Consider the following 13,704-nt stretch of genomic DNA (forward strand, 5'->3'; position numbering starts at 1 on the left):
ATCTAATTTTGCAACATTGTATTTCCCAGAAAGAAACCTGGTACCCATTAGCAGCTCATCCTTCCGCTTTCCTGTCTTCTAGCTACATAGTTTCTGTACTTGTTCCTTAGTTCAAGTTTATGTTCAAACGTGTTACGCTTTTGACAATTTGTCTTAACGTTTCTGAAACGTATGGAAGAATCTTACACTAGAATTGTTGATTCGACAATTTCTCTTTGGAATTCTTTTCTTTTCCTGTATGGACTTTGAAGTTGGGTTAGGTATTCGCAGGCTTAGAACGTAAAAACTTTTGGGATTTGTCTCTTTGAACAATGACTTCCTTCCGGTAGCACTGATGATGCTTTTTGCTTTGAAGTCAGTTTTGTCTGATTTTACTCTTGCCATACCAGCTTTTTTAAAATTAGAGTTTGCCTCCTGCCTCTTTTCACACATTCGTTCTGGGCCGACTGTGTCGTCACGCTCCGTCACTTGGTGTAAACAGGCCGCTGCTAGCCTTCGGCTCTTAGTTTCATCGGAGCAGCTCAGTTAACCTGTTTCATTTGTTGAGTTTGCTGTTACATCTGAATCCATTTGCACCATGTTCTTTTGTATTTTTTAAAGTTTTCCGTGTCTTGCTCTTTTTTCCTCCTTTTTCCTTCTGCCCTCTGCTGATAAAGCTTTTGGGGTTTTTAAACTCTTTCTTCTGGCTTTGGAGTTATTCCGTTTACGTTCTTTCGTGGTTACCCTTACAGGCAAACCGGATGAATGGGTCCCAAAGTAAGTAGAGTGTCTGTCCTCTGCTCGACACAGCGTGAGGACATTAGAGCTCTCTCGCTCCAGCCCCACAGGCTCTTGCGTGTTATCGTCGTCTGGTGTTTCGAGTCTCTTAAAACCCTTCCAAAGTTGTCACTGACTTTTAACGTCGGTGCCTTTTGAGATTCGCCCACGTGTCTGTTGGTGTCCTTGCTTCTTGCTTGCCTTTCTTCTCTGTTCCTTCCGGAACCTCAGTCTGCAGTAGATCTTCAGCGAGGACCCTCGTGGGCTCCCTGGCCTCTGCCCGGGGTGGATGATTACACGCGAGGATGGCAACCCCATGGTGCTCTGAGCGGCAGGGGTTTCACGGCCGGGCCGGGCAAGGATGCCTGTGCCATAGGATTTCCTTGCATCACATACTCTCAGTTTAAGAAAAAAGAATCCATTTGAGAGGAAGAAATGGTCTTCCGCTTGAATTTGCATTTCTCCTTCACAGTCAGCAAGACAGAACATCTTTTGAGGTTTGTTGGCCATTTGTATTTCCTGTTCGCATCTTTTACCTGCGGTTGATGTGTTGGCTTTCTAGGTGTCTGCGTTAAACTAAAGTGACAAATCATTCGTTGCAATTGTTGCAAATATTTTCTCCCTGTGAGACTGTTAAGTCTGACAACTTGCAAGAAAGGCGTCTGGGAGCAGCCGGAAGAGTGGTCCTCTGAGGGACGTGTTGCCCTGTGCCCCTGGTGACGCGCCCTGGCTGGGCCCGTGTCCAGGGTCCAGCGTGCTGCTGTTGCAGGAGAACCCGTGCCTGGTGGAGCTGCTGTCTCGCGTGCTGGTGTCGCAGGACCTGAGCCCTGGAACCCTCTCGTTCTCACTCCGCCTCACAGGGGTATTCGCGGCCCAGGAAAGCTGCTTCCAGTACCTTCAGGTGAGCCTGGGTCCTCCCGCCTGAGTGGGCTGCCGAGAGGTGCGTGGCCTTCTCCTGCAGGCGCATAAAGCAGTGGCAGCTGCCACAACCCCTGTCCCCGTGTCTTGTACCGAAAGGGTTTTATTCCTGAGTGGAATCCCCTTTGAAAACTCACCAGGAGCAATGTCGGGGCGAAGGGCGCTCTCTCTGGACTGAGGCAGAGCTGGGCTCGACTCTGCTCCGATACTGCCCACTGGACGTGCTGGCCTGGGTTTGTGCCCTGGGCCTCACCTTCTTCCCAGCACAGAGGCGAGGGGCGTGCCTGTCGCGGGTGCCCTGAGGGGTAGCCGAGACCTCAGGCCTAGCACTTAGTCCTGTTGAATGATGGCTGACTAATGAAAACTTCGACTTAGCAACGAGGCACGGGGACTTGGAGAGTCCCTCAGAGCTGTGCGCGTTCCAGCTTCGTGCACCCCTGACGGCCACAGCTGGGTCTGTTGGGTGACGCCTGACGCGAGCCTGTCCGGCCCTGGCAGTCATGGCGATGGCACCCCTCGGCACCTCACAGAGCCTCACCAGCTCACATAGAGGCACATCTATTTTCTATGAGCCCCAGGAAGGCTGTGCCGTGTTGGTGGCCTGGCGAGGACGGTATGGGTGCCCCTCAGTCCAGCCACCGCAGACTCGAGGAGCCCCGCCCAGCCCAGCCCGCTGTGGGGCCGACTTTCCAGGACTTCTCGCTGCGTGGAGCAGTGCTTGCCGTCCTCACGTGCACTCGTCCCCCCTCGCCGATGGCGCTTGTCCCGTAAAGCCCTCGGGAGTTTGCGAAGTCGCCTTCGTGTCATCCTGGGGGCGTGGCCAGCAAGCTGGTCGGGACTCTGCCTCCGTTTCCTGAACGAGCAGACGTCGACGGACCATGTGGAGCCCTGCGGGGCCGACAGACCCACTAGGCCCGAAAGCCTGGCTGCTTCAGTGACCTGTCTCACCACCTGCCTTTCTGACAGTGAATTCCCGGTCACAAGCGGATGGCCTCTCCCCGCGTCGTGAATTCCCTGGGTTCCCGTGGCTCTGGAGGCTGGAAAGGCTGCTGGCTGCCCTCAGTCTGGTAGTTCGTCCCCTGTGTGCAGGGACGAGGGGCACGGGCTAGGCGCAGGCTCTGGGCTGCAGGGTGAGAGTGGCTGTCTACTCCTGGGCCCACAGCATTGGGCCAGCCTCCTGTCCGCTCTTCAGCTGCCACTTCACAGACACTGAGGTGGCCCGGCAGCCCCAAGCGCCCTCCGTGGCCAGCTGCTCGTTCTTGGTGCTGTTGGAAGGCCAGGGACGTGCAGACAGTCTACGGGAGGCTGGGCCTTTGTGCCCTCCTGTTGGCTGCGAGCTGCCCCTGGGGAGGGGCTGTAACTCTGGGGGCCCCCTTAGGTGAAGGCAGATCCCATGGAGGGTGCGCTGTGAGCAGCTGGTGGCACCCATCAGGCCTCGTGGCTGCGTAGAGTTAGACCTCTGTCCTTGAGTGGTCGGGAGCACATCTCCGAGGCCCTGGGGTCTCTTGTCCTGAAGCCTGAGATGATCGAAGGTTCTGTCCCTTGAGGGTGCGACACCCTGAGGTCTGGACTGGGCTGGTCACAGGCTCTGAGCACCGTGCTGCCAGCGAGGCAGCCTGGGCTCAGCAGGTAACCACACCAGTGGGCTCGCTCAGGCAGAGTCGGCACCAGCGTGTCCCAGTGGTGGCCAAGGATCTTTCGTGTGTGGCAGGAAATTTTGCCATGGACATCTGTGAGCTGAGGGGTTGGGGTGGGGAGTTAACTCTGTAAGGATGCTGGGCTCACAGCTGGTTGGAAAGTGTTTGAGTGGGGGGCCCCCGGGTGGGGACACCTGGAGCTGGATGGTGCCCTGGCAGACCCTGTGCGCCAAGCCCAGGCGCTCATGGGCTGTGGAGACCCGTGGGGTCCTCGAGCACAGAACGCCGTGTCAGCTGCCAGCCTCCAGGGACGAAGCTGGCAGTGCTGCTTTGGGGGGAGATTTCGGAGGTAAAGTGACAAGGTTGATGAGCCTCCATTTGAAACCCGGCCGATCTCCCAAAGGCCTCTTCTTGGAGGCAGTTAGCAACGCTGTGGCTGCGGCTGGCCGGCCCTGGTGGCCACCCACCGCCTCCCGGGGCACAGCTGCCCCCGGCTGTGGACAGCACTTGTGACAGTTCCGTGAAGCGCCTGGGCGGCCCGAGAATAGGTGAGCCACCTCTGACGTGCCCGTCCGGGTCCCCACTTCCTTCTCCTCTTCCCAGCAGGGGGAGCTGCTGCCCGGGCTCTTTGGGGAGCTGGGCCCGCGGGGCGGAGCAGCCTGGACGGCGCCCGCGGTCCGCAGCGGCTGGACCCAGGGCCTGCGCTCCCTGGCACGGCACCCCAGCGCGCTGCACGTCCTGGCCGACCACGGTGAGTGCCCGCCTGGCACTGCGCGGCCGCAGGCTGCTCCCGCACCTCGCCGGCCATCTTCTCTTCCCTGCTAGTGGCCGTGGTGTCACGGGCGGCTGTGAGGAACGTGTGGGGTGGCCGGGGGTCAGTGTCCTTTGGCCCGTAGCTGAGGCCCAGCAGTGGGTGGCTTTGGAAGTGACTGGGTAAAGCCCCAGGAGGTGGCGCTGGTCACCCGGCCTCCAGCTCCGGCTCCTCGGCTCCTGAGCAGGGCCGGTCGGCCTCTGGTGGTGCCCCTCCCGGGGCGGTGGTTAGGCCCTGGCCCTGAGGTCTGGAGTCCGCGGGCTAAGGCTGCCCAGCAGTGTAGCCCCCCTGCAGCCCCCCGCTGAACCCTGTTTTCTCCGCCCCCCCCCCCCCCCAGGCATCCTGGACACCATCTTCTCCCTGCAGGAAGATTCCAGCCTGTTCGTGGCCTCGGCAGCCGGGCAGCTGCTGGCGCACATCCTGGGCCTGTCCATGCAAGGCCACGCCCAGGGACACCCTGGTCCGCAGGCCTGCGACTGGCCGGCGTGTGCCCAGAGGATCGTGGGCCACATTGAAGAGGCCCTGCGCTCCTCTGCCACCCCGCGGGTTGCACGAGCCCTGAATGCCCTGACCACCATGTTCGGGCACTGCCACAGCCCTTGGACACAGGTCCTCTGGGTGCGGCTGAGTCCCCTCGTGGCCCGTCTGCTCGAGAAAGACCCCATCCCCGCCGCACACCCGCTGGTGGACCTCCTTCTCAGTGTGGCCCGGTCAGGCCCCCCGGGGCGCAGCGGGGGCGGGGCAGGGGTTGGGGCGCCGCCTTGCCTCGGGAAGCCTTGGGGCGGTGTCTCGTCAGCTCCCTGAGAGCATGGCTTGAGGGCAGGACAGCAGGGGACCGGAAGCCAGCGCACCTGGGGAGGACCCTCTGTCCTGCTGGGTGCGCCCCGCCCCAGGGCCGGCCAGTCCCGCTGGGCCCTCGTGCCTTTGGAGGCGGGAGAGGAGTAACTTTCTGGGGTCCCTCTCTGCAGTTCTCCTGTGCTGAGTTCCGACTGTGGCCTGTGGGAGACGTTGGCACAGGCTCTGAGCCACCTGAGCCCCACACAAGCCGGGCCTCTGGCTTTGGGGATCCTGAAACTGCAGGACTGGTGAGGATGGGGGTTCATCGTGTGTAGGGGCAGGCGAACGGTCAAGGGACTTCGGGGAGCTGGGAAGCCAGAGGACAGTTGGAGGCTGCTGTCCGGGACGTGCCAGGCTGTGTGCAGCCGGGCCAGGCCTGGGTCACTGCCAAGGCCCTGGTGGAGGCGGTGGCTTTCGCAATCTCTAGGAACAGAAAAACTTTTTCTAGCAAAAGCTTTATAGGCTCCGCAGAGATAAAGCCAACTCTCGGAGCTTCTCTGTGCGGCTGGGCTGGGCTTGTACCCAGGACCTACTCACCCTGCTGCCCTCGCCCTAGCGGCCTCAGCTTGTGGACCCTGGACCACCACCGTGGGCACACCCTGGGGCCGTGGGCGGTGGGGGGACCAGGTGGGCAGGGCAGCTGACAGGTTCCTGGAGGGAGAGGGCTGTGCATCCGGCCTGGCAGCGTGTGTGCGGCCGGAGAGGCGGGGCGGACGAGGGCAGCTTCCAGGGTTCCGGGCAGATGAGAACCAGTCGTGCCCAGGCCAGGGTGAAAGTGGCCTCCGGACCCACTCCCCAGAGGGGGAGCCTGGCTCTGGTCTCCACGGCTTCCCGGTGTTCAGAGAGAGGGCATGGACTGAGGTGGGTGGAGGCTGGGCAGCGGGCCTGGCGGGAGAGCTCTGTGCTGGCCTAGCCCCCCACCCCAGCCCGGCCCAAGCACGCGGGCAAGGTCATCTTCCAGAATGTAGGAAGGGCCATCTCCACCGGCCCAGAGATGGCATGCTGGGAATGCTCTGGAGCTGGGACTTCTCCATGGCCCTCAGCAGGCGCTGCCCATGGGGGTGGGCGTGGCCGGGCTGCCCAGGGGTGCCCCTGGGATCTGGGGAGGTGCTTCCTAACAGCTCGTGTGGAGACCCACGCCAGTGGTCTGGGGGCCTGTCACAGTGCCTGCAGGAGCCATTCCTCGGGGGTGTTTAGATGCCTAGCACCAGGCACTCCGCCCCAGACTTCTCAAGGCCATCGGGAGGGTGCCAGCATGCCTTAGGGTTGGGGGCAGCACTCACTGTGTCCTCGTCCTCAGTCCACAGGCGCTGAGCACCCAGGCCTTTGCTGTCCTTCTCCAGCCCCTGGTCTGTGTCCTGAAAGCCACTGCCCAGGCCACCGGGCCCGCAGGTGTGCCTCCGGAGAAGGGTGTACGGGCACGGGAGGATGGGACCCTGGGGCCGGGGCAGGCCGATGGGCAGCAGGTGCCCGCGCGCTGTCCCAGCCAGGACTGCAGCTGGCGGGACGTGGGCGGCCGTCCCAGCCGTGGTTGCGGCCGTGGCTTCACGTTGTGTTGCTGTAGTGACCAGGCAGTATCCCCCCCAGTGGGCATCATGGTGGCCGGAGGGTGGGGCGGCCTTCTCTTCCTACCGCAGGGTGCTGATTGCCGAGGGCCTGGCACTCACCCACTGGACCCGCCTGGGTTCTGGGACAGGCGACTGGGTTTCCTCTGCTGTGCCTCTTCAGCCGCACGACAGGTCAAGGATTAGAGAAGGGGACCCGGCGTTTGTGGCTGGTGCCAGTGTCACACGTAGAGCTGAGCCCCTTGACCGAATGGCTCTGGGGACAGCTGGGCTCAACTGTTTGAGATCCCTGCAGACAGGTTCAGACCCCAGCTCTGGCCAGCTGGACGTCACCCTGAGCGAGCCACCTGCGTGGAATCTCCTGTCCTAGTTTCTGACGTGGGATGGTGGCCGAGGGCTTGGCGACTGGCCCCGAGGCCTGAGATGACAATGCTGACACGCCCCCTAACTGGGAGCTGTTTCTGGTTTGACCTGCAGGCTTGCTGGGTGGGACCACGAGTGCCTCGGTGACAGTGGATGCACTCCTGTCCTCCAGGCCGGCCTGTGTGGCTCTCCTGTGCCAGACCCTGGCCCACCTGGAGCTCCTGCAGCCCATGGTAGGTGCGGCCCCGGCCTGCGTCCACGCAGCCCCCGGGCTCGGGCCTGTGCTGAGTCGCTGTTCTGCCCGCAGCCCCAGCGCCCCTCGCCCTGGCCCCAGGCGCTTCTGCTTGGGGCTGCGGTGACCATCCTGCAGTTGTGCAGGGGCTCGGCAGCCCCTGCCTCCGACGTGGGGGGCCGCCTCTGCGTGCTGCTAGCGGGGTGCGTCCGTGTCCAGCGAGCAGCCCTCGACTTCCTGGGGACGCTGTCTCAGGGGACAGGTGAGTGACAGTGCCATCGTGCACAGCCCTGGTTCTGGGCAGTGTTCGTTTGCGTCCCGGGGCTGCTGTCCTCTGTGTTGGCTCCAGGGCTGGGAGCTGGCCGATGGTCTCTGTCCCCCGCTCTGCTTGGGCTGACGCACCCCCTCCTGTGCACCCATGTCTGTCTCAGGCCCACAAGAGTTGGTGACGCAGGTGTTGGCTGTTCTCCTGGCGTACCTTGAGAGCCCCGACTCCAGCCCCACGGTACCAGCATGGGGTGCAGGGGAGGTGGGGGAGGGGGCAGAGGAAAGGGACACTCTGTAGGCCTTTAGTGGGGCCAGGGTCATTTCACAGTTTCAGGGGGCAGATGACGGCATGGGGTGTTGCCTATGGCCGGGCATTGGTGAAAACCAGTGCTCGGGGCACTTTGGGCCAGTTTCTCACGGGGATTCCCCACGGGGCGCGTGAGCTGGAGCCAGGTGGCCCTGTGTTTGGGGTCCGAACCCTTAGTGACATGTCCTGCAAACGTACCCGCTCTCCTAGCCCCGTGGTTGAGTCAGGCCCTGGTGCGTGCAGTTAATGCCACACGCCCTGAGCTGGCCGTGGGGAGAGTTGGACACAAGGCCTGCTGGTCCCTGGGGCTTTGGGGGACGGGCACTCTGGGCGGTTTCCCGTGTCGGGGGCAGAAGTCCCGCCTCCCCAGCAGCAGACATTTCTGACGAGGGCGGTCTCTTCTCCCACCGGCTGGGCGGCCCGTTCTGCTGCTGCTTGATGCTGCTGCCTCGTAGAAACAAAGCCCAGTGCTCCGTTCCCCTGCACCCCGTCCCCATGCACATGCCGGGGCGGGGGAAGGGGCACACGAGGTGGACGCGGGCAGGCGGGCCGGCTCGCCCTGCTGGCCCTGCAGCCCCGCTCTGCCCGCCCAGGTGCTGAAGAAGGCCTTCCAGGCCACACTCAGGTGGCTCCTGAGCTTGCCCAAGGCTCCTGGCTGCTGTGACCTGGACCCCGACCTTCAGCTCTTCCTCAGAGGTAACCTGACCTCTCCCCGGAGTAAGCCAGGGGGTCGCGGGGCGGAGGCGGCCGGGCCTGGCAGGGAAGAGGGCGGTGTGACCCAGCCACTGTGATGCCCCCGCCCCCGCCAGAGCTGCTGGCCGTGCTGCAGAAACGTCTGTGCAGCCCCTGCTGGGAGGTGAGGGACTCGGGCCTTGAGTTCCTGACGCAGGTGACCAGACACTGGGGAGGTGAGTGCGGTGCACGTGGGGGTGCGCCTGGGGACCTGGACTCCTGGGCTGCCCTCGGGAAGTTGGGGTGGCCGTGGCTCAAGCCAGGATCACAGCTGCTGTGGCTGCTCGGACCCCCAGGACAGGCCGGCTTCCAACATGTGCTCCTGGCTTCTGAGGTGCCCGCGCTCGCCGAGCAGCTCCTGCGTGACCCTGAGCGCTATGTCCGAGCCAGCGCCGTGACCGCCCTGGGGCAGCTCTCTGGCCACGGGCTGCATGCCACCTCCGCCAGCCCCGGGCACCCGGGAGGCCAGCAGGTAGGAGGCGGTATTTCCTGCAGCCATGGCGATCCTCGGGCATGGGCGGTCCGGGGCCAGGGCTGCTGAGCATGTCCCCAAATCTTCCACTCGGCCTCCTGGCACCTGTCTCTTGGCGGTGGTCACCCTTGTTTGACCAGTGGGCACAGGGAGGGCCGGAGGACACTGCCCGGAGGAGGCAGACCAGACTAGCCCTCAACTGGCAGGGCGGTTCTCGTGGGCTCCCCCGCTGTGCCCGCATCACATGCAGCCCCGCCCCACCCTCCTCTCGTCCTCCAGAGGAGCCCACTCCAGGACCTTCTGCACATCCTCTCCACAGACTCAGAGGGCTTCCCCCGGAGGGCTGTCATGCAGGTCTTCACCGAGTGGCTGAGGGACGGCCATGCCGAAGTGGCTGAGGACGTGGAGCGGTTTGTGGCCAGGGTGCTCCAGGTGGCGAGCCGGGACCTGGACTGGGAGGTCCGGGCCCAGGGCCTCGAGCTGGCGCTGGTGTTCCTGGCTCAGACGCTGAGCCAGCCCAGCCCCTGTTGTCCCTATGCTGTGGCCCCGCCTGAGGCGGTCCCACCCAGCCGGCTGGCGCAGGCCCTGCAGGCCCTCTGCCGAGTGCGGCTTTTTGAGTTTGCTTTTCGAGCCTTGTTTGACTGTGACCGACCTGTGGCCCAGAAGTCCTGCGAGCTCCTTCTCTTCCTGAGGGCCAAGGCTGGTCCCTGTGACGGTCTGCAGGAGGCGGGGGGCAGCCCTGACGTGGCCTCCGTGGAGGCCGCCCTGCAGAGGTGGCGGGTGGGCGAGCAGGACCAGCCCCTGGGGGACCTGGAGCCCGGGGCTGTGATGGCCGTGCTGAGGTCCATGGACCTGGACGGCCTCCGCGGCACACTGGCCGAGAGCAGTGACCACGTGGAGAAGAGCCCTCAGTCGCTTCTGCAGGACGTGCTGGCCTCCGTGGGCGTCCTGGGGGAGAACGAGGCCGACTGCTACTGAGGCGGCCCAGCGACCTCCCTGGGCCTCCTGCCTCTGCGCCTTGTCCCTTCCTCAGGTCCCTGGGGCTCCAGCTCGGCCTGGCTGCACAAGGGATCCTCAGGGAAGCCGGGACCAGGTGACACCAGCAAGGTCAGAGTCACACGTTTTGATGTATTATTAAAGTGGCTTATTTTCTACTAAGGATAAATGGATTTGATGGTGCTACTGAGTCTGCGCCGTGTCCTAAGACTGCCCGGGAGTGGGCCCAGGCCTGGTGGGCACATGGAGAAGTGACCGATGAGGGGTCCTCCTGTAAGACGGCCACGTGCTTCCTGGGCATGGGGGGGGTTCTCTGCCTGGACCACACTGTGCCCCAGGGGTGACTGAGGCAGAAAGCAATGAGCCCGGATTGGAGACTGTCCAGCCTCATGCCCGGGCCCGTCATGACGGCGACCCCAGGCCCGACCAGCCAGGTTTCCAGCTCTGAATCCCCAGAATCACCCCAAGTTTGTAGCAGTTCAAAGCTCATCATCTTGACCAGGCAGGTAGTGCCGCCGGTGGTAACGTCCAGGCCAGTCCGAAAGGACAGACCAGGTGCAGCAGTCCGGCTCTGCCACTCAAGGCTGTGAGTCACCTCCTCCTGGAACCTGTTTCTCCGCCTGCAAAATGGGAATGTCACCGTTTCCCTCCCAGAGGCGAGTGTCCCGATGTTCCAAGGCCCCAGCACGGTCAGAGGAAGGTTATCAAGAGAGACTTAGAAACAGTCGAACTAAGCGAAAATGAGAATACGGCCTCAGAATCTGTGGGGTGCAGGGGAGGCAGCACGTAGAGGGGCGTTCGCAGCATCGATGCCCACGTTAGAGAAGACATCGAAAATCAGTACGCTTCCACCTTAGGAAACCGGAAGAAGAGCAAATTAAATAAAAACAATTAGAGCTGAAAGCCAATTAAAAACAGGAAATCAATAGAGCCATCTTAAATGAAAAGCTGGTTTTCGAAGAGATCAATAAAATCGATAAGCCTGTAGCTAGGCTAAGGGAAGAAGAGAGGACACAGATTACCAAGGTCAGAAGTGAAAGACGAGACATCATTGCAGATCCTTGAACGTGGAAAGGGTAATAAATACGGTGAACAGCTGTCTGCCCACAAGTCCCATAACCTAAATGAGACGGACCAGCTCCTTGAAACTGCCAAAACTCACGCACGAATCAGGTCATTTGAAAAGACCCGTTTCTATTAAAGAAGTTGAATCCGTTATTAATCTCCTGCCAAAACAGAAAGCACCAGACTCAGACGGGTTTACTGGTGGATTCTACCAAACACTAAAGAAAAGTGATCGCAATCCTCAACAAGCTCTTCCAGAAGGCAGAAGCAAAGGAACTGTTTCCTAACTCACTATGAGGCCAGCACGACCCTAACACCAAATGTAGACAGACAGGGAAACTAGAGACCGTTTCTCACGATCGTGGATGTGAAAATCCTCCACAAAATACTAGCGAATGGAACCCAACAGCGTGTAAAAAAAATCAGATCTCGTGACCAAGTGGGCTTTGTCTCAGGGCTTGCAGTTTAAATTGGGGTGGGCTTCTCTATACTCCCCACTTTGGCAGGACTGGCCCTGACTTCCCTCCCCTTACCACACCCCCATCTGGACACTGCACAGGTACCGGTAGGTACAAGCAAATGCTCTCTGGACGAAAGGGCAGCAGCCAATCAGAATGGACTTTGTCTGGCATGCCCAATCAGGGTGCAGCCGCCGAACAGCACCATTGCTACGCAGATTTCTCTTCCGGGGAAAGCGGGCTAGATGATGTGGGCCAGCCAGACAGTGACTAACACTGGATAACGTACTCAAAACCATCAGGTTAGGAACCCCGAAGTGCTGACAGTGGGAGAAGTCGGGGCCCTCAGATAAAAGCGCCTCAACTCAGGCCCTGACCCTTAGGGCCCCGCTGGGCAGTCACACTGAGCCACACCCTCAGTAGACAGGGACCAAAACATGACACCAACTTCGACCTAATATGTGCTGTTACCCAGGAAGTGAAATGTTCCCAGACAGGCACCCATGGAGCGAGACATAAAGACAACGAAAGGCTGACCTAGCCAGGTGCTGTGGCCACACCCGTGTGCTCCCGCACGGCGCATGTGGCAGGCCTTGGGCAGATCCCCGGTGTGCCCCGCCTGTGGGCCGGGGCTCATAAGGCTGCCCTCTCAGTGCCGTGGGCTCTCGGACAGAGATGGGCCTCACACGCATCTGCACCCCGCGGTTCCGGCACAGGGCCGGCACGCAGTAGGTCTGTGTGTAGCCCACACTCTGGCCTGGTCCTCAGCGTCCGAGGGAATTTTGAGTGCACCCAGCATGTGCTGACTGCATGAGGTTGGGCGGCTGCTGACTAGGGCCCGTGAAAGAGGCTGAAAGTTAGCTATTGCCTTGTGACAACTGTTGAGGTTTCAGCGACTTGACACGAGATTTTAATACGTCTAAAGGTCTGGGGGCCGGCCGGCTGCTCCGGGCTCGCTCTGCGCGTCTGTGGTCAGCGGGGGTCTGGCTGGTCTGGGGCGGCCTCCGCTGGTACGCCCCAGGCTTCATGTTTCCTCACCGTCTAGCCGGCCAGCCCAGGCTCATTCTCGTGCCACCGCAGGAGCCCGTGAGAGCAGGCAGAAGCCTGCATGTCCCTCGCTGCCTCAGCTCAGAGCTGGCAGTGACCGTCTACTGGCCACAGCGAGTCGCGAGGAGACTAGACTCAAGGGCGAGGAAGCGGGGCTCACCTCTCAACAGGCACAGCGAAGGGCGTAGGTGGTTCAGAGAGGGGTGGGGAACTGGCCCACCACGCGGGGGGCCCAACAGCCATGCCGTGGAGCCAGCCTCCGAGAGGGTGGGCGGCTGGGCCGTGGTGCTCAGGGGCCGCCGATCTGCCTGGGGGGCCTTCAGGGCGAGGTGAGGACAGCGGTCCAGGCTCAGGACTCTACTGCGAGTGCCACATGGGCCAGCCCTACATCTCAGGCAGCCTTGCAGCCAGCACAGAGGTTTGTTGAGTGACTGAATGACCTAAGTGAGCTCCCGAAGCTGGTGGCCCAGAGGAGTTGTCCCTGAGCCGCCTTCTCCGGAAGCAGCCTAGGTCAGGGTGGGGCGCCGTCCCCACGCATGGGAGCCCCCACCCCCTGCCTGCCCAGAGACCCCAAACCTCGCCCCCTCCGTGGAGACCGTCTTCCCCGCGCTGTCTGTTTCTGTCTGAGCCAAGATGTGTCGCCATGGAAACCGCTCGGCAAACATGCCGGCAGGCAGAGGCGGCAAACAGCAGCGGCTCCTGTTGGAGCACAGTGGCGGGGCTGGCGTGAGCGAGCACGCTTGTGTGACCGTGTGTGGGGCGTGCCTGGGAGTGAGTGTGCGCATCCACGTGGGTGTACTGGGTGTGCTTGGGAGTGTCCCCACTGCGGGGTCACGGGGACAGGGGAGTGTGCCGGGCCGGGGTCACGCGCCGCTGGAGGCTGGAGGCACTTCCGCCGGCTGAGCACTCACTCGGGGACAGGACCAACGCGGCTGCCTGCGGCCCTGGGCGGGACAGCCACCGACCAGGTATTGTGAGTGTCAGGGAAGCACGTGGCCAGGACTGAGCGGCGTTGGGCCTGAGCCTAGGTGTGTGGTAGGAATGGTCTGGGCAAAGCGAGGAGGGAACTCCAGGCCCAGGTGCGGGCCGAGGCCTGGGGGGAGGCGGGGAGCAAAGCACAGGGCGGGCGCGAGGCACGGTGGCCTGAGGTCTGTGCCCCACACGAGGTGGGGGCTTCATCCCGATTGGGCTGGGAGTTGCAGGGCGCCGGGCGAGGAGGTCCTTCTAGGCAGACGGACCCC

The 13,704-nt window shown here is 62.1% G+C and overlaps 1 protein-coding gene across 3 annotated transcripts in view; it reads left to right on the plus strand.

Moving 5' to 3' along the window:
- BRAT1 (BRCA1 associated ATM activator 1) overlaps positions 1-10,058 on the plus strand; it is a 12,530-nt gene extending 2,472 nt beyond the window's left edge. For 2 of the 3 annotated variants that reach the window (XM_011363821.2, XM_023532787.1), the window contains 12 exons: positions 1,503-1,657; positions 3,915-4,062; positions 4,460-4,832; positions 5,091-5,207; positions 6,260-6,351; positions 7,002-7,120; positions 7,195-7,381; positions 7,551-7,624; positions 8,287-8,389; positions 8,503-8,601; positions 8,722-8,897; positions 9,177-10,058. In XM_011363821.2, coding sequence (XP_011362123.1) covers positions 1,503-1,657; positions 3,915-4,062; positions 4,460-4,832; positions 5,091-5,207; positions 6,260-6,351; positions 7,002-7,120; positions 7,195-7,381; positions 7,551-7,624; positions 8,287-8,389; positions 8,503-8,601; positions 8,722-8,897; positions 9,177-9,875 — 2,342 coding nt within the window. In that variant the 3' untranslated portion in view covers positions 9,876-10,058. The remainder of the gene's footprint in view (positions 1-1,502; positions 1,658-3,914; positions 4,063-4,459; positions 4,833-5,090; positions 5,208-6,259; positions 6,352-7,001; positions 7,121-7,194; positions 7,382-7,550; positions 7,625-8,286; positions 8,390-8,502; positions 8,602-8,721; positions 8,898-9,176) is intronic. The other variant, XM_023532788.1, reaches the window with a different exon arrangement.
- Positions 10,059-13,704: the final 3,646 nt, after the last annotated feature.

This window comes from Pteropus vampyrus, unplaced genomic scaffold, assembly GCF_000151845.1.
Source record: "Pteropus vampyrus isolate Shadow unplaced genomic scaffold, Pvam_2.0 Scaffold90, whole genome shotgun sequence".
Lineage (NCBI taxonomy): Eukaryota > Metazoa > Chordata > Mammalia > Chiroptera > Pteropodidae > Pteropus > Pteropus vampyrus.